The 24093-nt window shown below is 38.1% G+C and overlaps 1 protein-coding gene across 1 annotated transcript; it reads left to right on the top strand.

Annotated features, from left to right (window-relative positions):
- The first annotated feature begins 5594 nt into the window (after positions 1-5594).
- Positions 5595-6935, top strand: LOC148014035 (uncharacterized). Its single transcript, XM_087666858.1, has 5 exons — positions 5595-5724; positions 5944-5971; positions 6083-6157; positions 6295-6399; positions 6499-6935. The coding sequence occupies exons 1-5, from the start codon at positions 5720-5722 to the stop codon at positions 6613-6615; spliced, it is 330 nt and encodes a 109-aa protein (XP_087522984.1). The 5' UTR covers positions 5595-5719; the 3' UTR covers positions 6616-6935.
- The last annotated feature ends 17158 nt before the right edge of the window (positions 6936-24093 follow it).

Consider the following 24093-nt stretch of genomic DNA (forward strand, 5'->3'; position numbering starts at 1 on the left):
GCATTACCATCCACTGTCAATCCAAATCCAAAGCCTATTCCACAAGCAAATCCAAATGTACCCAGACTTCCAGCCATTGCAAATAATGTAACCAAAGCCAAGCCAATAGTATGCTATAAATGTCACTAGCCAGGGCATCTCGCAGCAAATTGTCATTCAAAGAAGCCACCAGCACATATCAACTATCTTGGAGCCATGGACGAAGACGAGCATGAGGATATGCCGGATTTCACTGAAGATGAGGATGATCCTACTACTACTTCCGACACTTTACCAGGTATGCCTACCCCACATTCATTATTGACTATGAAATGTATGGTGCATGGAAAGGAAAGAACTATCTTGCATGATGACGGTAGTACCCATGACTTTATTTCAGCAAAATTGGTAAAGGAATTGAAATTACATACAGTACCTACGCATTATCGCATAAAAGCTGCATTTTTAGGCACTAGGTACAATGGCACACAAGAAGTACAAGATTTAGAAATTCAAATTGGTGCATACATTGAAAGAAGAAATTTCTTAGTTGTTCCATTACAGTCAAGCGACATTATTTTAGGAATGCCTTGGAGACACCAGCATAATCCAAATATAGATTATTCCACGCACACAATGAATATTAATTTTCAAGGCAAATCTATTACATTATATGGTATGCATGCATCTAGTATTTTTCCACTGCTTTCGCATACTCAAGCAAAACGTGCATTACGCAAGAGTACTAAATCATATCTCATTTGGGTGAATGAATTGCATGCAAAGGAAAATCATATGCACCCTAGGCATAAGGAATTTCTTGCATATTTTAAGGAATGTTTTGCAGAAGACCTACCACCAGGTTTACCTCCTTCACGTCCAGAAGACCATAAGATTGATTTAATTCCTGGCACACAACCACCTTGCAAAGCACCATATAGGCACAATCAAATAGAGCAAAAAGAAATCCAGAGTCAAGTTGAAGAATTACTAAATAGAGGCTTAATTCGACCTAGCAGTTCTCCATTCGGTGCACCTGTACTCTTAGTCAAGAAAAAGAATAATACCTATCGTATGTGTATTGACTACCGAGCATTAAATAAGATCACTGTAAAGAATAGGTATCCTATACCTAGAGTTGATGACCTTATGGACAAACTGCAAGGATCTTCTATATTTAGTAAAATTGACCTTAAGTCTGGATATCATCAGGTGAGGCTAGATAGAATTGACATATTTAAGACTGCATTCAGGACACAATTTGGCCATTACGAATTCTTAGTCATGCCATTCGGATTGACTAATGCACCTGCTACTTTCAATAGAATGATGAACCGTATCTTTCTGATATATCAGTATTGTGTGATTGTTTTCTTTGATGATATTTTGGTGTTTAGTCAAAGTGAAAAAGAGCATTATAAGCATTTATCATTAGTTTTTCAATTACTGAAAGAAAATCAATTGTTTGCAAATCCTGAAAAGAGTGAATTCTTTAAAACGGAAATTGAGTATTTAGGTCATATCGTATCAAAAGAAGGAATTAAAGTTGATCCTAAGAAAATTGATGCAATATTGCATTGGCCTGTTCCTAAAAATGTATATGAATTACACTCATTCCTTGGTCTTGCTAGTTTCTATAGGAAGTTTGTACGTAATTTTTCATTACTTGCTTTACCATTAACAAAACTTCTCAAGAAAGGAATTGTTTATCAATGGACTGAAACTCAGTAGAAATCCTTTGATTTACTGAAACGTGCATTAACCAATGCCCCTGTTCTACAATTGCCTGACTTTAATAGACCATTCTTTCTAGTTGTGACCGATGCTAGTGGATCAGGAATAGGAGCCGTATTAATGCAAGACAATCATCCAATAGCATATTCTAGTTCTAAGCTAAAACCCTCTGAGCTCAAATATTCCACTTATGACAAGGAACTATTAGCAGTTGTACAAGCATTAAAACGGTGGAAGCACTATTTAATGGGTTTAGAATTCATGATAAAGACCGACCAGCAAAGCATTAGACATCTACTTAGCCAACCCCAAATTTCTGACCGTCATATCAAATGGGCTTCCTTCATTCAAAGTTTTCATCCTATCATTCAATACCAACCTGGAAAAGAAAATGTAGTTGCTGATGCATTGAGTAGAAGACCTGCAATTCATAATATTTCTATCATATCTTTTGATTCTTTGATTGCTATGAAAGATACATATCACCAGGATATTACTTTTCATTCTGATTGGCAAAAATTAGTTCAAAATAATTTCATTCCTGTTGATTCATTGTCATATAATGATGGATTTATGTTTTTTGAAAAGAGACTGTGTGTTACTATTCCATTCCGATATTTTGTTTTGAATGAAATTCATTGTCCCCCATATCAAGGTCATAGAGGTATCATATCTACATTGCGCATGTTAACTGAAGATTTTTATTGGCAGCATATGGATGCAGATGTATCTAATTTCGTTTCTGAATGTTTGATTTGTCAAAGAATAAAGAGACATCATGGTAAACAGTATGGATTACTAATGCCTTTGTCTATTCCATCTAAACCTTGGGAACATATTTCTATGGATTTCATTACTGGTTTACCAAATACTAAATCTAACCATGACATGATTTGGACAATTGTAGATAGATTTAGTAAGCAAGCATATTTCATTGCATGTAAGAAAACTTTAACAGCATCACAACCAGCACAGTTATTTTTGAAAACTGTTTTTACTAACCATGGATTGCCAAAAGTGATTATTTCAGATCGAGATTCTAGATTTTGTAATAATTTTTGGATTACACTGTTTGCAAATCTAGGCACAAAGATTGATTTCTCATCTGCATTTCATCCAGAAACAAATGGACAAACAGAAGCCACAAACAGCACCATTCTAGATCTTTTACGTACATATACTATTTCTAAACCTCAGACATGGGATACTCATTTGCATTTATTACAGTTTGCATACAACAATACACCGCACACATCTACAAAGAAAGCACCTTTTAAAGTCATTTATGGATATAGATTATCTACACCTGTTGCATCTTTGTCTAATAAAATTCAAAGTGCTGATGATATTGCTACTATGCATAATACTATTTTTGATGAAGTTAAGGATATGATTGCTAAAGCCCAACAATCATATACCAAACAAGCCAACAAGAAAAGACAAGCTATGAATTTCAAAGTTGATGATTATGTTTGGCTTAGAATAGAAAAGCGTAGACTGCAAAGTGTAGATAGACATCCAGTTGTCAAATTAGCTTCTAGATTTTATGGACCATTTAGAATCATTCATAAGATTAATGACAATGCCTTCAAATTAGAATTGCCATCTCATTGGAAAATTCATAATACATTTCACATTAGTTTATTGAGACCATTTAGAGGCCAATTACCTATCCACCCTGTTTATGAAAACCCACCTTTATTAGAAGAAGAGACTGAAATACTTGAACCAGAAGCCATCATAGACACTGACTACATGACCACTAGAACTGGCCGAAGGTATTCTAGATATCTAGTAAAATTTAAGAACCATCCTGTAGAGGAAGCACAATGGATGCACGCTAGAGACTTAAATGCTTTCCCCACTCTGTTAGCTCCACATTGAGCTAATAGCAATTGAGGTCAATTGCTATCCCACCCCGGGGGTATGATGCCAGGAGGCATATTCCACGGTGGATTCCGTGCCACGGTGGATTTCGTGAGGTTTTACGGTGGATTCCGTAAACTTAGATGACCGGGGCTCATACACAAAGATGATTCTTTGTGCGAGAACTTGATGGGGACGCCTGTCCTTTTCGGGCGTTTCATTAATTTAGTGTGTACGTGGGTGATTCCATAGCGGGTGATTCCGCAAAATGCATATTAAATTAATAAACGTTTATGAGTTTAGAGTGCGCACTCGTAATAAATTAAGGTTAGGATTTATTTCTAACCAGTTGATTTATTTATGTAGCTGAAGACTGCTAGGTATTCACTTTTGTCAGTTTAATTGTATTATTTTACTAACGATTGTGAATGCTTCAGTTGATGTGTAGAGATAGCAGCAGTGGCGGAGGAAAGCATTGGAGTCTAGCGAGTATTCGACCTTTGGATTATATTTTGATAGGCGCTACGCCTATATTTTTTTATGACTATTGAGACATTGATTATTGATTATTATTTTGTATGCGCCTATGCGCTTGGATATGTTATTTCTATTTGGACATTGAGATTGGGCGTGCCAGACTCTATGGGCACCGTCCATTAGCTTTATTTTCCTATTTTTGTAGAAAGCAAACTCAAAAGCTAAAAAGCTTGTCATATTTTGGTAAATTGGGCTATTATTGAGCATGAAGATTGAAATATACATAAAATACATGCTTTGTGAAGCGCTCACACAAGGCATGGGGGAGATTGAACCCAATTTGTCTCTTGCCTCTTGTCGTGCATGCTTTTACATGGTTTTTTGTGCAAAAAGGTAGAGTTCATTGTTCTTGGGGACCTTCCGGGATTCACTATGTGAGCATACTGCGTCCGATCTGCGCACCAATTGCTTTGATATATAATAAAATATTTACATCATCCTTTGTTGGGAAAGAGGTATCATATCAATACCATATTTTCAAAAGCTTGGTTACAACATTGTAATGCTTAGATTCTCTAACTAGAGCATTATCAAAGCAATTTGACAAACAAAAAATTGGATATGTCCTAGTGAGGCTACTACTTCTCCACTTCTTCCTTCCATGTAGGTTATCATTCTTAAAGCTCCAACTATCCTTTGGGAGAATTGCTTGACCCGCACCACAATTTGGTGATTTTCTTAATTTGTCTTCCCTTCGTTACATGACAAGGCTTGTTTCCATCCAATCATAGCTTGTAGACCTATGCTTCGCATGTCCTGTATGATTCTTTTTACAAACCCTTAACATCTTGGCTATCCCAACTGAATGTTTAGACATTTTTTTGTTTTGATCTATGTAGTGGAGAGAAGGGGGATATGTTATAAACTGATTTTTTGCACAATTTTGCGAAAGCTATCCTTAAGTAGCAACTTTTGCATCAAAAATTCCATAAGAGTTGCGTTGGACTCAAGTCAATCGATTTGTGTGTGTATGGTAGCCATAGTCAAGTAACTGGGTCATGCCATTTGATGAATAGTAACATGGAATCGATGGCAACAAGGTGAGAGAAGGTAAATTGAGGAATGTGAAGCTAAATTGAGCATAGAGAAGCAACAATCCACACTTGAAATGAAGAGAGAAAACTTTGATCACTTGCTAATAATAACCAGTAATGAGTTGCCATGTTTCATAGACTCCCATTAGTCCATGGAGTACCTCCATTTTTGGAGGTACTTCATCGACTCTACATAGTACCACTAGATGCACTGGTAGTGGGCCTCTAAGGTCTTGTAAGTCTTTGATATCGAAAACACATGCATTAATTTGCTTGTTGTATGCACTTTCTCACGACAATGAACTTAGGTGTGTCTTGGCTCTAAGACCAAGTTAGTTTGCAGTGGTCTTTATTTATTTTCTAAAAAATGGGGCAATGAGTTAATATATACATAAATATGTTTATTTTACCTATCGAGAATATTGAAAGGGGGCGCTAAAACCTTTGGGTTTTACACAATATTGAAAGTTGAAGAAAGGGGGAAAAATACAAGTCTTGGCTTGTATTGCTGTCTGCCTCTGCTTTCACGTGCTTGAAGCTTCGCGGCGAGACGCGTTCCAGCGCAGAAAATGAGGTAGGCCTGTTGCAGTGAAGCTAGTTTTTCCCCTTCCATGGCTGCTGCAGCACGCTTTTCGTTCTTTCTCCCCCCTTTTGTTAGTTTTAGATGCCGTATTTTCTCGATTTGATTTCCGTCTGTAGGTCTAGGTTATTCTGTTTTCTTGATGTGAGGAAGTCGTGGATTTTTTCCTCAGGACAATGTGCTCATAGCTTGGTTTGTCTTTGTGCCTTGCAGTGGAGTACGGCCCATGGATGAAGACCAGGTGTGCAATCTGGTTTTGTTGAAATCTTGAGGGTTTTTTAGGTCTTTTGATAGGTTGATTCGCATGCTTGAAAGTGTGCTTTCAGTTTACAATCTTGCTTCCTGTTTGCAGGAGAAGACCGAGGAGGCCGAATTCAGCACAGGTCCTCTTTCAGTGTTGACAGCAAGCGTGAAAAACAATACACAGGTGCGCTGAGTATCCTGTGAAACTAGTAGTAATTGTTTATATCCCTTTGTGAAAATTTGGCGTCTTTGTTAAAGGCACACCATGGTCTGATGAGATCTTTCAAGGGTATCTTATTTTTCTGACCTTAATACTTGCAGGTGTTGATTAATTGCCGGAACAATAAGAAGCTGCTTGGCAGGGTTAAGGCTTTTGATCGGCATTGCAACATGGTGCTGGAGAATGTCAAGGAGATGTGGACAGAGGTCAGTGATGATAATATCTGTGTTTAATCTTGCTATCTGCAGTTCGATGGCCAAGAGCTAATGCTCTTTATATGTTGGATCTTTGGTGGTGTCATGCAGGTCCCTAAAACTGGCAAAGGAAAGAAGAAGGCAAAACCAGTTAATAAGGATAGGTTCATCAGCAAAATGTTCCTCAGAGGAGACTCTGTTATCATTGTTCTAAGAAATCCCAAGTAACTGGACAAGGCAACAGTGCTTAGGTTTTTTGACTGGTTTAGAACAAATTCACGTGGCCCTGAGCTTATTCTTGTAGCGCTGGCTCTCTGGTTTTTGAGTATGTTTCATGAGCATTGAGGTTGAAGGGTTTTTGACTTTGCCATGGTCTCATGTGTTTTCCCTCCTTGTTGGGCTTTAGAAATGCAATACAATGCCATGGTATAGAAAATATTTACTGAAAGTTGTATACAAGTAGAATATGTATGGGGGACAGAAGCTGTGATGGGAAGTACTTTTTCGATATGCACAAAGGCAGTACTATTTTATTTCATAGTTCTATAGGATGGTGTTTTAATTTTGGTTTTGCAGTTGAATGTTTCAGCTCTCTGAACACATTTTTTCAAGTTTGACTTGGATCCTATTCTCATACTTGGCCAGTTTCAGGTCTCATCTTTAGGCATTATTTAGACAAACACAGCTTAATGAAGACATCAACGACTCTCAAGTTTGGCAAGAATGGCATGTTTTGCCTGCAAGTTTACCAAGAATGCTTTGCGATGTGTTTGCACAGGGAAAGACACATTACTTCCAAGTTTGACCTGCTTCTGAGAGAAGCGTTTCGTCTTTCTATATTGTCTAAATGTATGTGATACTAAATCCTGTAATGTGCATGTTTGTGAAGATGCTCTCACCAGGTCATTCTCCCAACCTATCCAACCATCTGGGATGCCAACTTCAGGATGACACTAAGTTTTTGTGGAAGCAAGTAGCTAATTTCTTGCCTTCTTGCTATTGGGGCATCAGCGTCTTTGCTTAATGGCACACCACCTTCCTTAGAACCAAGTGTTGTGTACACTGAGATTTGTGCAGAGGAAAACTGTTCGTGTGTGCTGAGATGGATGGGTGAAGCCATGGACTTTTTAGGCTATGACAATAGTTTCTTATTTTTAAGGTGATGTGGTCTCTATAACATGACTAGTTCTTTGTTCATCTCTTGGCTGTTTCCCATTCTTTTTGTCACAACAATTGACAGAGAAAAGTGATGTTTATAGTTGTGTGGTGCTTCTTGAGATGGTTATCGTGAAGCAGCCAGTTGAGCAGGGAAAGTACATTGTGCACGAGGTCAAGTGTTGAGATAATGATGACGGGGGGAATGGCAGGGGTGAGAATCCACGAGGGAATCTTGGACATCAAAGAACAGCATGAAAGCGTGCCGGAGTATGTTAAGTTTGTGTTGGTAACATGGAGTGTCAAAGAGAGGCCTAATGATCAGGAGTAGCTTGTAGTGGAAGAGGAATCGTCTGTCAGATCTGGTAAGGTGGAATAAGGTTTATTAAGCACTATGCCTCTGCTTCAGATATGTCTGACAGGGCACAGTTCAAAGATTCGTCCTTCCAGTACAGTGATGGTTACATTCTACTGGCTTGGTTGCAGGACTGCGATCTGCATATGGGTGATGTTAGCAGCAACACTCCAGCAAAGTTCAGGTCTATTTCAGCAGGAGTCTACCTTGTGTGCAGCATTTTGGAGAGCAAGAGTAATAGGACTACATTTTGTTGTGGGAAAGCTCTTTGGTTCAATGGACTCCCAGGGAATTCACCCTTGAGCTTACTTGTGGGAGGCCATGGTTTGCTAGCACCTGTGCACTCTCCATCTTGCCGAGTCAACAGCATCCCCATTGCCCTCATCTGTGTTTACGTCTCATGTTGCCAACTTGCAAGATACTAGACCTGTGATATTTGTGACTTTTCACTTGCTGCTGGATACTAAACCAACTGGCTGTGTGTTGAGGTTCATGGTATACTGCCGCTATTTGTCTTTGCAACAACAGTGATTTCTCTTGTTAACTCCCCCACATACATCATACTTGCTTTGTTAGCCTCATGTTATTGGACCAACTCCATACCAAATACCAATTACCATTAACGGGTTTGCTGTCATCTTTCTGATGGTGGCCGGCATCTTGGTCATTATTATCTTTCATTACCAGCCTTGCTTAGGCTTGTACCTGTGATAAGTTCGAGAGCAGTGGTGCTACATTTTGGTGGAGAACCCTTCATTCTGACAGTGGACTCTCAAGGTCTTCAGCTCACTTGGATCCACGTTCTATGCTTGTGGCTTGCAGAGTCTTGTTGGGGCATGATCCATTCACTGAAGAGCACCCTTATCACCCTTTTGATGTTAGTTTTCATCCCTTGTTGCCTGAGACTGGCAGCTGTGGTGCTCGTCACCAGGAGCAGCCAACCTGCCTGGGGTTTTCAGTGCCACTCTTAGTCCTGCAACATCTTTGGACGATTGCTGCCTGCGTCTTATCTACCTGCTCAGCACCAATCCTGTCCAGACACTAATTATCTGTAGGATGAAGAGTGGAATGTGAGAGCTTTAGGCGTTGGCCATTTCTCTTATGGCTGGATGATAGCAATTGGCCTTAGTTCGAGCTTTCTGCACTGTGGGCTACCTGTACTGTACACAACGAATAACCACCTTTACCACTGCCTTATCATCCCAGTGATGTGCAACAGTTCTGGAGTGCTGCTTGAGAAATTGAGTGGTTGAAATTTGAAAGTATGTCGAGGCTCAAGATTTGCCCTACCATGGACAAGGTAAACAACCTTCTTGGAAAGGTTGCTGGCTTGCCTGGCTCTTTGCCCAACTGCTGTTGAAATCGGCCTTAGTGGACATAAAATAACTTGCACATATGAAATAAATCAGCAAATGGAAGCCTCATCAAATAGGAGAATTAGAATGCTCTTGTATGGTAGATTAAAAAGATAGTGCATAAAGGTCAATTTCATTATAGTATTTCTTTATTATTTAGTGCTTACATAGTCACAAATGATGTGCTGTCACTAACCAATCTCGTGTAATTCTAGTGATTTCCATGCGCCTTGGCCTTGAATGAGGCTAAACTTCATCTGTGGCATGGTGTCTTCAATTTTTTGCACAAACCTTGGTCAAGAAATGCATGACAAATTTGTCCATTCATAGTTTCACTCTAGAAGTTGTGTTGTATATAAATGCACATTATCTTCAGGCCAATTGAGGTGTAAATGTGGTTCCATATTGTTTCGCCAATGAATAATAAATTCAAAACTTAGTTTCAAGGTGATTTGATGTGTTGATGAAACCTCAAGTTTATTCATGAGTCAATTCGAGTGCTTCAACTTAAACTTTGTTGACTCAAATTTGTTATCAAACTACCCTTGTATTGTTGCTATAATTAAACAACATTTAATTCATACTTAAAATCAAAAGGCAATTGCTTGGATCCTTTAAAGGCATTCCATTATATCTTGCTCTTATCTTTTTGCACTTTTTATGGTAGAAGAGTTGCAAATTTCCTTTCTTTTGTTGTCATTGTAAACTGATAATTCATATTTAAAGTTATTCTCATTCTTATTAAATGCATTCCATTATAGTTTGTCTTAGTCTTATTCAAGTTTTCAATGCATTTTTTTCAAAAGAAGAGTTGTAATCTTAATTTATGATAAAACTATCCAATGATACTCACTTTCTTTAAGATGACATTGCTCAATAATGTATCCAATGATGAAAGGTTTTCTAATGGTTTGTTCTAATGTAATTGGTCTACAAATGTTTATGGACCTTATCATATGTTCATTAACTTCAATCAACTTGGGGACATTCTAAGTATACAAGGACTTTGTCACCTTTATTGGACTTCTCTGGGTGAAGTTTCCCCCGGTTATATGGTTAACTACTCCCTACTTACTTACGAACCAACTCTAGACTTTTCATAAATTTATGTATAAACGCTTCTAAATCCAAGAAAACATTGTTAAGTTTAAGCTCAAATTCATGGAGTGAGCTCAACCAAGTTTTCAAAAGCTCATGCTTAGTTTTTAGGTGATCCCAAATCATTTATCTTCACATAGAGGGATTTTGGTTCTTAAACAATCCCACATTGGTCCTCTTAGGAATAAAGGGATTTTTCACAATAATCTTAAAAGAAAGTCACCATCTTTGTGACAAAAGGATTTAGTAAGTGCATAAGCTTGAAGATTTTAAAGAATAAGAGTATGCTAATAATTTGTTTAGATGAAGACCATGTTAAAAATAACATCATAGCTTGCAAGAAATGGAGCTATAAATTTGTCACTTATATTTATCATGCAAGAAGTGCATTGGCTACCATTTGTTCTTTATATATGTTAGCTTATTTTGCATTATTGAGACTTGTAAGTGATGCAATAAAACATAGATAATTGATTGTTTTCAAACTAATGTTACTCAAATGTGTGAGAGATTCTAAATTGTCTATATCAACTTTTTGATTTTGCAACTAATTGCTTATGCATTGAGATTTAAATTTAATTAAGAACTAATTAATGCTTGATTAGTAAAGTATAATTGAAATGCTCATTGGATCAAACTTGGGTGTTGAGTTCGCTTTACAACTTGAGTTAATGGGTGAAATTTTTAAAAGATGATTTAAACTTAGAACAAATTGTGAATTTGTTAGGTGTTTGTGATATTTTGACTTTGATTTAAAATATTTTGGATTTTTTGCAAAATGGACTTGAACTTTAAAATCATTAAATAGAGAAGATCTCAAGGAAAAAAAAACTCGATGATTATAACTCACGCGAACAAGAGTTATGAGCCATATTAATCATTAGTGTTGATGTTTATAGTATAGATGGCCCAAAATTACTAGATTTTTTATCACTAATCTGTTTTTGATATTATTTATTGTACATATCTTAAAAAGTTATGAACGGTTAGTTGGAAGCTTTTCTAAATCTGTGATAAAAATAAGAAGATGATAAATCAACTAGTCATCAGTTAGAATCAACTTGCATTGTTTTAGGGGATTGAAATGGGATTTTGCCTTATGGATAGGAGGGTTGACGTACTGCACTTTCCTTTGTCTCCCATTCTCTTTGAACCAAGTGCAATGGCAAGTTCGCTTCAGTTTGAGTAATCTTGTAAGAAATGAGAATTCGAAATTACTGACACTAGTTGGCTGTTAGGAGACCCGTCTAATTTTAAGAAACTAAAAATTCAGGTTGATCTTAGTGGGTTCGGTCGGAACTCTTCCGTCGCAATGTAGACTTAGTAGGGCCTAATTGACAAACCTCATGATACTCCAAGGGAGCACCGGACGACGTCATTTTGGAAAACCTACTGATGGACTACTAAAGGTGCGCCTTAGATTGAGACTGGCGGACACCTCATAGTGTCATTGAAAATTGCACAGCTTCTAAGCACCTTTTTGCTATTCTTGCATCACATAGCTTATACAATTGTCAATTATATGTCTAGTGTCAAGTTCTAAAAAATGTTGGTATAATGGTCACCACGCTAATAACTAGGAATATACAAATTAGAGTTTATTTTAAATAGATGTCATTTATGTTCATTTTCTAATTTGATGGTATATTTCTCCTTTTGAAATATCATAAGTGTTGGGATAAAAGGCCATTGGGCTTGTCCGCGTATAGTGATTGTCCATATTTTTTATTCATATATATATGAAAGTGCAATAAGGATGTCATAACATTATTGACAGCACCTACATTGTGTGTGCTATTCTCTCTCGCGTCTCATGCATCCCTTTCAACTGGTATTAGAGCAGGTCCTTTGCGAGCGCTTCCCGGCCTTCCTCGGCATCTACACGAGGTATGAGAGCTTGCTTCTCACTCAGTTCTTAGCCATTCTTTGACATGAACAGTAGGGTATCATGAAAAGGCAGCCATAGTTTCATCATTGAAGCTTATTCTCTTCACCTCTTGCTTGGACTTGTCCTAAGCTTGTGTAGGCTTATTGTAGGCCTTCATTGGGCTCTTGCTTATCCCCTATCCACCCTGATTTGGCCCCTCAAGTACAACAGCATGTTCACGTTTTATTTGCGTCTATTTACAAAAATGACTCAAAAATTACTCTTTTTGTCATATCTCGGGCTTTTGGAACTTGATTTAGGAAAGGTAAGAGTTTCAGTTGGGGTTTTGACACGCTTCGGATACGATGGTGATGTCGGATTTGCCAAATTTTGATGGCAGAATATTTTGCAATAGATTTCAGGTCTGAGACAGCATGTATTTGTATGCCTATGGCTTATGTGATGCTTCTACTGATGTCTATTGATATCAGATCACTTGTGGATGTTATGCCTCTTATGTGAGACGTATTTGGAGCTGATTTAGCTTAGTCATCGACTATTTTGAACAATCTTAGATCTGTCCAAAACAGGGCAGCTACCTGTTACTTCAATTTTATGCTTATAAGTATTGGTATTTGATGCTCGATTATGCTCGGTTGGTGCTTATACACACATGAATGTATGCCTATGGTTTACCTATGGATTTGAGCTTGGATTGAGCACTGATTTGCTTAGTTTACAGAGGTTATATGCTGTCGGAAACTTCAAGGCTGAAGCTATTTATGCTATAGTTGGGTTATGCCTATTGGTCAGGGGTGCTCCCGGCTACTTGGTATGATGTTATGATGTATTTGGACTATGCCACATGTCTTGTTTATGCTCCAGAATGCTTTTGAGATGAGATTAGAGCTTGATTTGGGTTTGACTGTCACTTCTTTGCAGTTGGCATTTCATCTATGACATGATTCATGCCTAGGCTACCTAGTATGGGTGATGATGTCTTGGTGAATGCTTTATGCTTTGGCTGTGGATGATAGTTGTTTGAGCTCGTCTCAATATTCATTTGAGTATTCCCTTGAGCAGTTGGATGTTGACTTAGCTTTTTCCGTTATGACTTGGCTTTTTTCGTTACGACCTTGGATGCTATATGGGATTTGATGCTCCGATTATGGATCTTGGCTATTACTTGGATGCACTTACATGTATTGAGCAGTGACTGCTCCGTTGTTTTGGCAGTTGCCTATTGAGTTGTGATTGCTCATTTGCATTTGATATGTGGGATATTTACTGATCAGTGGACTTGGATAGTGCTTGAGATTTATAGTTATGGTCGTCCTGCTTCTCTGTTGTATGGCATCTATGCTATTTGGACTACTATTGCTCGTGTATATTAGGGATCAGTTGATCTTTATGGCTACCCGTGTATGCACATGGTTTGCTGCTATGTATTTTACAGAGCCTCTTACCTGGATGCTTTTATAGATATTTGGGCTTTTATTGGAGCTTGATTCTTGCAAGTTTATTTGTCACTTGCTGTTCTTGGTTGGACATGTATGTCAGTATATGGTATAAGACACTGTAAAGTTATGTCCTACGTTTCGGGGATGCTTATGCATTTATGGCTCCGAGGCATGCTTATGTTTTTATGGCTACGATCTACAATGGTTGGATGTGTCATACTTTTGTCTGCTAGACTTGTCCGTGTGGGAGCTTTTGCATCTGTGGTTGATGCCTTTGTGTTCTCCCCTTCTAGTTTGGATGAGTCCCCTTTGCAATATGCTATGACGACTTCCAGCTCTTCTAGTCATGCAGACGGTCCTCTTGATGAGCCTGTTCTCTCCGATGAGAGTTCCCCTGATTCTTTGAGCTCCTTGGATGTATTGGACAGGCCTACTCATGCTATTACAGAGTAGTTGTCCTCTTCTACAGGTTTTACAGGTTCTGTTTGCTTTCATTGTGGAAAGATAGGGCATGTGAAGTGTAAATGCTTCAAGTGGATTAGAGAGTAGAAAAGATTGAGCCGCACTAGGCATGAGAGTAGAGTCAGTGATACAATAGGTGAGACCATTGTTGATAGTGGTATGGTGCATGTAGTTACCTATGATGATACAGCTGAGCCTAGACTCTTGGCATCGTGTTACCCTGCAAATTACTTGCTCAGTGATACGGCATATACCTTTGATTGGCTTTTAGATAGTATGGCATCTTGTCATGTTACTCCACATAGAGCTTGGTTCTCTTCTTACAGGGAGGTTGACAGATTCATGAATCAGAGTTCGTTTGGATCTTCGTTCAGCAAAAAACCACTTTGTACAGTGTGAAAACTCTAAAACTAGAACTAGCTATTCTAGTGGCTAAGCTTAATAGCTTAACTAAAGGAAAACCCAAAATTCATGAATTGTGAGAGGGGGGAGGGGGATTTCATGCCCCCAATTTTGCATAAATATACACTTGGCTTTGCCAAATGGGTCTTCTCTTATGCTCCATGATGTCTTGCATATACCTACGCTGAGTAAGAGCTTGATCTCTGTCAGTCAATTGCATGGTGCAAGATATTATGTCTCTCTTGGGGATACTTCATAGAAAATCTGTCGTGGTTGCTTGGTATTGGTCAGAGGTGCTAGATATGGCAGTGATTATGTAGTGCATGTTTCTCATGTGGGAGATTCTGTGGTTGCAGTTACACAAATACCACATGCATTGTTATGGTATTGTTGCCTAGGCCATGTACAACACACTGAGATGGATGTTTTATGTGATATGGGCTTATTGCCTGCTCTTCCCCATGCTACTTGCCCTCATTGTACTCATGGTCCATGCAGAGATATAGCTGCCCTTCCCTTCAGGGTCATGTTGAAAAACATCATTAGATGCCCTTCCTCTTGGATGTGACAGTTAAACATTAGCTTTTGAAACTCCCTTATATGAAGCTCTGCATTCTCTTCCACTAACCCACTAAAAATGGGTAGGGGGAAACCTAAGGCTGGCAAATCTGCCGTTCCCGTAGGGATTGCAATAGGTTGCGCCATGGCAATGATCGGATTTGCTAATGGAATCGGGACATGCAAAGCTGTCACACCACTCGAAGTGGGCAGATTAATTTGCAAGGGGGAAGTACTAGAACTTCCACCTTCTGATGGACTTTGATTCAAGCTAAGGTTACTAAGATCCCGCCCTTGAATAGGTTCAGAACTACTCCCTTTAGGAGAATAACGCCTATTGATTTCGGCCCTCCATCTAGCCCTCTCGGCTCTCTCGTGTTTTTGGAGTTCGGCTTGACGAATCTCTTCAAAGGACATCAACTAACAAGTAGGTCCCAAGAGACCCTAGATTCGGAAATCACCACTTTGAGGCGGCTCCCAGCAGACGCACCACTGATGAGACCAAAAATGGGCTGGCACTGGCTATGGCACTAGCCGGACTTCATGCACACAATAGACACCTCCACCACCACACGGCCTCGTGAGCCAAGATCATCTGTAATAACTAAATGCACACTAGAAACATCTAATATTGCATTTGTAGCTGGATAAGAGTTCAACGACACCTTCCCCAAAACCCCTCAAAGGGGGTATCCCACACATATTGGCAACAAGTGCCACGTATCACAGACATAGGAGGCACCCCATCAGATGATTGCCGTGGCCCCACTGCAGCTCTCCTACATCTTGGGGATTGGCCCCTAGATGTGCTGCTTTTACATATAAACACATTCGCACAAGACTTCTCTCTTTTTCAGTGAGATCCAGGAGATACCATGTTCCCTCACCAATAATTTTCCCCAAGAAATGAACGGCTAATCTACGACAAGGGGAATCTCACCTTCTCAAGCATGGGTCAACTATAATTTAAACAATTGCTGTGCATTTCTAGGAGTTGATACCACATGTATGATCGATGCAATAGTGGATGTCTCTTTGTGCACAAACAGTCATGTTTCGAAATCAGCCTATGTGCTAGTACACAAACAGTCTTTTCATGAATTCCAACTAATACGCATATGCTTCATTGCAAGAATCTAGCACCAAGGCGAACCTTGTGCTACTAGATCCCTTATTTCCAAATAGGCCATTTCCTAAATGCTATGCATAGAAAAACAATCAGAATTTGTATTATTTTAGCCCTCAAATTGTTGCACAAAATCCTACTCCCCCTCACCGTTTAAGTTTTGCTTCGTTGCATAGGTGTATAGAGGTTGTTTTGTCTTGGTTTAATGTATAAAAATTAATAAATCACACACGATGACAAAAAGATAGGGCAAATCTCATGCTTTGCCCCTACCATAAGTCCACGACCACTTATTATATTTTTTTGGTTTTTTCTAAGGCATATTCATATTTTTCTCTATTTTTCTAATAAAAATATTGATATATTTTCAAAGCTGTGGCTCTTAATTCTTAGAACATAAAAAATATAGATTTTATTGGCATTTTATCCTATGGGTATTGGTTTATCCCACTCGAAAACACCAAAAACCCCATTTTTCTCATAAAACCCATGTTTTAGGGGGTTTCTAAAAATTGTTTCCAGCATTTTGACTTAATGTTTTCTGATTTTTTTCACTATGAAAGCATAGGACAAATAGTAAACAACATGTCTACCAACTTTCACTCCATAGGAAAAACATTGGCTCAATCAAATATAAAAAACAAGTAAAATTTCTTTGTAAAATAGAATTACTAGTTTTTCCCTTCTTTGCGATTTTAAAATCTGATACAGGACTCCAGATCAGCCTTCATTCAAGGCTCAGCCCACCTTCGAACAGCCAACTCTAGCCCTCCATCAATTCGGGAGTGATCCGATACCATGCCGAACAAGCATCCTTCAATCGGTTCTCTTCTTGATTCTTCCCACATGAATTGCCTCTTGGAAGAGAGAGAGGGAGGAGAGAGAAATACTGTTTTTTTTTCATCATCATCTGGCAGCCATCTCACGCACGGAGACTGGCGATAAGAAGCGTAGGCAAGAGAGAAATCATGTATCAAATCTATTGGGGGGGGGGGGGGGGGTTGCATTGAAGCTCTCCAACCCCCCATCAAGAAATTGTCATGATCTCCATCCATGGCATCTCCTTGCTACAGTCGTGCGAAAAAAAAAGTCCCCCCTCCCCCCAGAAAATAAAAAATTAAGGGCCCTCCAAAGGGAGCCTCCATAAGTCACATCCTTTGGGCTAAAGTCCCTTTTACACTTGGCCCTCTTGGTCCTTGGCCTCCCTTTTGGCCTATCTCCCACGTCCCGGCCTCGGATTTGGCCACCCACTGAAAAATTCTGGGCATTCGTCTCAAATTCCCGCACTATCGAGCATCTCCAAAAGTCCCGCCTGATAGTTGGAGAAATTATGAAAATTCCCCAATCGTTGCTCGATGGGTCTTTAAAGCACTTTTGGGGCATTGCTGCTTAAAATCGTACCGATTGCAACTACCGCTTTCGACGAAGTCTATTTTTCCCTTGAAATTCAGATTTTTTGGCTATTTTTAAGCACTTCTCAGTGTCGAAAATCATATGTCATGATGCAATTAAGACTGCCTTTAGGACTAATTGTGGGCTATACTATTTTTTAATGATGCTTGTTGTTGCCCTATCTATGAGAATACATAATAGGACAAAGAATGCTTCATGGGGCAAATCCCAAATCTCATAACTAAAACTCATAGAAACTCAAAACTAACCACATAGAGACATAGAAACACTAATTTCAGCACTATAAATTAGAGAATAAGAAGTGAATCATAGAGAACATGTTGCAAATAAGATAAAGACACAATAGATGATGGTGCCAACTGCCAAATCCTCAATGTATCTAGATAAATCCATCATACATCAAACATAGACATCCAGGATGATCAGATCCACAAAAATGACACACAGAAATGTCCCATCAAGTCACATTTTCTAACTGCCCTTCATGAGGTACTAAACTTCATAAGACAAATAAAGACTGCGTCACACATAAGACTAACATAACTAAGGTCCAACCATGCTAAGGGTATAATACATGATCCATAAAGTGTGAGACCATGACCATGGCTAACACCTAGTAGCACATCCTGGTGGATGGCTGGCACAGTCATGACACGAACCCTTGCACGATCCCTAAAGTCAAAATGCCTTATCCAAAATCTGACATATGTAATGAGAAAAATTATGCCTTACCCATAGCCTTGCACCATGAAATAAGCCACAAAGAAAACATAAGTAGAGCCTCTCCAGTAGGACACTTATAGCTTTCTGAATGGTTGCATAATCCCGTCAAGAGACAGTCAAAACAAAACATAAAGGCATCACATAGAGAGATACATATCAAGTATGAAATAAGTATGATGGAAAAACAAAAAAAATAGATATGACAGTGGTACATCAAAGTAACTCATGAGCATCATGGCAATCCATAATAGACTACTCCTGGTCATGCTGCTCATGTGATCCAAGAGGTGAAATAGCCATATCATGAATCATGTCAACTGTGAGATCCCTAATCTTAACCTCTTGGTTAAGATCATGCAAAACATCACTAATATCAGCCCTAACCACATCATCAACATTTGTAGGCTGATTTTCAGCACTATGAAGCTGCTTAGCATGTTGCAATCCATCAAGCATATCCACAAGTCTATGGTACTCAGCCTGTAGACCATCCCACTTCTCTTGCAACATGTATTTCTCATGTATCAATGCTTCCATATTGTCAGACACAAAGGACTCCTGCAACACTACATAAGACTCATAAAGAGTAAGAAAATCTCTATGAGGCAAAACTGTAGAAAGTTGAACCAAATTAACTGCAACTGTGGATTTCTTTTGAACTTCAGGAGGTAAATCATCATAATCTAGTTGTACCAACCTCCTCAGTCGAAACCCATTTACTGTTGGCTTGATTATTTCACCCTACAAAGTAGCCAACACAAAATTTCATTGACCCACATCTTTGACAACCTCATACGGACCAATATACCGCAACTTCAACTTTCCCATATGCTTTCCAAGCCTTGAATTATAAACCATGACAAGATCTCCCTCCTTAAATATATTTTTCTTGATGTGTCTATTTACGCATACTCTATCAAAATCCTCCTCTATTTTTGATAAAGGCTTTTGCTGTGTCTTGAGTGTCTCCATATCAATTCCCTTACTCCCCTTAGGATTACCATTTCTTTCTGCAACCAAGTTGATATCTTGCTGTATGAAATCATTGTCATTCTCTATGGGATAACTGTGTTGTTGCATGGGGTAATTATGTTGCTGCATGGGGTAATTGTGTTGCTGCATGGGGTTACTATTTACTAACAATGGTAAACCTACTACTTGGAGTAGTAACCCTATTGTCGGCAATAGTAACCTTATTATCTGCTGCAGTAACCCTATCTCTCGTAGCAAGGTTACAATCACCTTCATCAAGATTGTAATTTCGTGTAGCATGAATGACATCTGTTCTGTCCATTCAAGACAAATAAATACTACTACCAACACTAAAATATCACCAACATAAGTATAATGATATATTGTCAAAGTTTGAGGAATATTTATCTCATAAAACTGACAAATAACCATCATATCCATAGAATTCCACACTACTGCTACGTGAGGCATTGCAACAGTGACTCACATAAAATTGATTCGAACTACTTGCTGAACCCATGAATCTTTCTGTGGCTCATCATAACCAACTTGAACAATGTCCCCTTGCATTATAGCTAGAATGAAAGTATCTACAAATTGCTAACAGGTAATGAACCATAGTTCGATAGTACAACCATTTCAATGAAATATGCAAGGGCTGAGAACTCATCATATACAATGACATCCATAGTATATCATAGAGAACGAAGATATAAAACCATAACAAAATAAGTAGATTACTGCTCCAACTACAAATAATAATTACTTGACTTGAAAAGATATCAATGACGCTCTAGCATTTTCATCATAATAAATGTATGAAAATGTACCACCCAATTTGGAGCTTGAATAAGACATTGTATCCTGAAAGAAATATGTAAGATCATCCACAAAAACTTGTAACTACTGATTTTCAAGTACTTGGAACCACTAATCAGCATGTGGTTGTCATATTTGTTGTTTTTGAGGTTGATGTAGTACTTCTAACTGCATTTCAGCTTGTTGTAGTACATTTTGCTGCTGTAGGAAGTACAAGAATTCAACTTGTTGTTGTAGGTACTGTAGAAATTCATCTTACTGTTGTAGGTATTGCAAAAATTCACCTTGTTGTTGCATGAAGTTTGGTTGCTACTGCATGAAGTTTGGTTGCTGCTACATAAAGTCAAGATACTATTGCAGGAATTCAAAGTTTAGTAGTAAGAATTGTTGAAATTTAGGTTCTTGTAGGTCATTTTGAGGCTTTCTTGATATAGAAAACTATAACATACACTTGCTACAAGCATCCACCTTGTACATCATCGGTACTTTCATGCTAAAAAACCAATCAACATGAATAACATCAACCATTCCTGCTACAATATGAACTGCATAGATATCCACTATAGGTACTTGCATACTTCTAGATACTTCAACTTCAGTGATAGACTGATTAGAGTCCTCAAAGACTTCAAAAATAGCAGTTTGAATTGAAACATCAACAACATGATCATTCAATGCATAGAGATCCTCAAGAATAACATCTTGACTTGAATCAAGAGAAAATACCAACTGTGTATGCGAATAAGCAATTTCATTATCCTTCTGCATAACAACTTCCTCAATACCATTAATGACTTTAAAACAATGAGAAACTTGGAAATCCATTACATTCCTCAGTTGAGAAACCTCTTGTAGTAATACTTTCTCCTCTTGAAGCCAATTAATAATAGACAAAGCTTCAATTGTTGCAACATTGGCTACATTTCTCTCCTTTTCAAGCTCAATAAAAACCAATGAATCATCTCAGTCAGAGATTGAAGCATAGAGTGTACCTCATGGGCAACTTCAGAAAAACCATGCAAACTGACTGCATTTTGCAATGCTTCATATTCAACCAACTCTTGCAAAGGAAATGTAGTGCAAATCTTGCAATCTCGCTCTTCCTACAAAGGGATTACAGTCCTAATCTTGCAATTCCACAATTCCTATAGCAAAACACTAGCTTGTTCTTCAGATTGAGCAATGCAATGACCTGAAATATTATCTTGCATATTGGAAACATCGGTATCCTGAACAAATACATCCAAAGATGGTGTATTTTGCACTATGAGTAGTGGCACTTCTCCAAGCTCTGGCAAAGTTCCTTCATTGAAATCCAACTTAATAGTTGCATTATCTTCCTTAGCATCAATAAGTGAACCAAGAAAATCATACACAATGACATCCTCATTGCAACAACCATAATCCTTAAACTTATCATCCATAATAGCATCATTTTCTTGAATACAGAACCGATCTTCTTGATCACCAATCTGATCATCTTCATTCTACATAACTGTTGGCTTGCTTTCTTCTTGATTAAAGATGACTGGAGATTGAGTATGAAAATTTGAAAAATACCAAAATATGGAAAATATCTTGAGATTATTGATGCAAAGTGTGTGATGATCCACTCTCTCATTGGCATGTTGCTATGTTGGGTTTGAGGCACTCGAGGATTATTGGCTCCTTTGGCTCTTGTCCTCTCTCGTTCCCTTTACCTCAATCTTTGGCAAGACCATGGGTAAAGAGCACCAATCATCATCATCATCATCACTTGAACTTGAATCACAATCGGAATCCGAATCCAAAACATCGTAATATCTTTATTTGAGATTTTCAACTGTTGCAAGCAATCGCCCAATATGCTTAATGCTTGAACAAGACCTGACTTTCTTGCCTTCATGATCGTCATGCCATTCATAAGTATCATGAAGGATATCCTCAAAAGAATTCAACTTCTCTCATGCTTTATCCATCTTCGAACTTGAAGCCATCTTTATTGCCAATGAAAACCATCAAACTCATTGCATAAATCAAACATGTAGAAATACTTGCAAGATTTTCCTTCTTCACAAGACCCATGAACATAAGAACAATGCTTTGAAGTATGTCCAAACTCAAAGCAAACACCTAGAAAACCTTTCAAACTGCATACAGAAAATTAGGTTGTCTTTCCCAAAACAGGGTCGTTTTTTATAGAGCTTCAAATTTATGGGATCAATAGAAGTCATTTTGCTGTTAAACTTCCACACCAAAGATTCAAAAAAGCATGGTAGGATTGCCAAAGTGTTGCTGCCCTATCTATGCAGAATACATAACATGACAGAGAATGCTTCATGGGGTGAATCCCAAATCTCATAACCAAAACTCATACAAACTCAGAACTAACCACATAGAGACATAAAAACACTAACTTTAGCACTACAAATCAAACAATAATAAGTGAATCACAAAGAACATGTTGCAAATAAGATAAAGACACAATAGATGATGGCGCCAACTGCCAGATCCTCAATATATCCAGATAAATCCATCTACATCAAGCGTAGACATCCAGGATGATCAGATCCATGAAAATGACACACAGAAATGCCCCATCAAGTCACATTTTCTAACTGTCTCAAAACTGCCCTTTATGAGGCACTAAACTTCATAAGACAAATAAAGATGGTCTCACACATAAGACTAACATAACTAAGGTTCAACCATGCTAAGGGTATGATACATGATCCATAAAGTGTGAGACCATGACCATGGCTAACAATGCCATTTGGGCTTACTAATACTTAAACTACCTTCCAAAGTCTAATGAACAAGATTTTGTAGCCTTTTCGCTTTCAATTTTTCCTAGTCTTCTTTGGTTATATATTGATTTACAGCAAGACTCTACAGGACCATTTATCACATATGAGGAAGGTTTTGATGTATTGAGGTGTCATAGACTATTTGCTAAGGAGAAAAATTCTCTTTTATGTAGCTGAAGTGGAGTACTTGGCCAAATTGTTAGTGAAAAAGGGATATAGGCTGACCCTAAGAAGGTGCAGTGTGTTAAAGATTAGGCAACACCTACTACCACTACTTTACTTAAAGGTTTTCTTGGTCTATTGTCATTTTATAGTTGATTCATTAAGCATTATACATCTATTGCAACTCCTTTGATTGACAAGTTGAAGAAGGAAGCTTTCTTTTGAGATGCACTTGCTGATAGTAGCTTCAACCAATTAAAGGAACTCCTTCCTTATGCCCCTATTCTAGTATGTCTAGATTTTTTGAAAGAGTTTACCATACAGTGTGTGATGCCAGTGGTCGTGGCATAAGGACTATTTTGTTACAAGAGTATAAAGGTATTGCATTTGAAAGTTGCAAGCTTACAAATAAGGAAATGGCTATGAATGCTTGTGACTAAGAGATGTTGGCTATCTTAATGCGATAAAGAGGTGGCACCATTACTTTTATGGTAGTCGGTTTAGAGTTCAAAGTGATCACAAGGTCCTAAAGTATTTCCTCACTTAGTCCAATCTCACTCCTAAGCAGCATAGGTGGGTAGCTACTCTGTAAAATTATGATTTTGGCACTCATACAAGGGGCAAAGATAATGTGGTAGTTGATTCTCTTTCTCGCATGTGGGCATGTAAAGTTTTAGCTATGACCAAGCTACATAGTGATTGGATTGAAGAATTACAATAAGCCTATCTTTTGGATAATGAGCTCAGCCATGTTTTGCAAAAACATCAATAATGTCTCATGGAGAAAACTCACATTATCAACTTAAAAATGGTCTAATCTGGTTAAATGATAAGATTGTTATATTCTCTACTTCTTCTTTCACATGAAAAATTATAGAGGGATTACATTCTTCGTCTTTAGCTTGACATTTTGGAATTTTTAAAACCTATGATAAGATCAACAAAAGCTTTTATTGGAAATGATTGTGAAAAGATATTAAGGATTTTGTTATG

This window comes from Lygodium microphyllum, chromosome 25, assembly GCF_053477565.2.
Source record: "Lygodium microphyllum isolate KBCC chromosome 25, Lygodium_microphyllum_v1.1.10, whole genome shotgun sequence".
In the NCBI taxonomy this organism is placed as follows: Eukaryota; Viridiplantae; Streptophyta; class Polypodiopsida; order Schizaeales; family Lygodiaceae; genus Lygodium; species Lygodium microphyllum.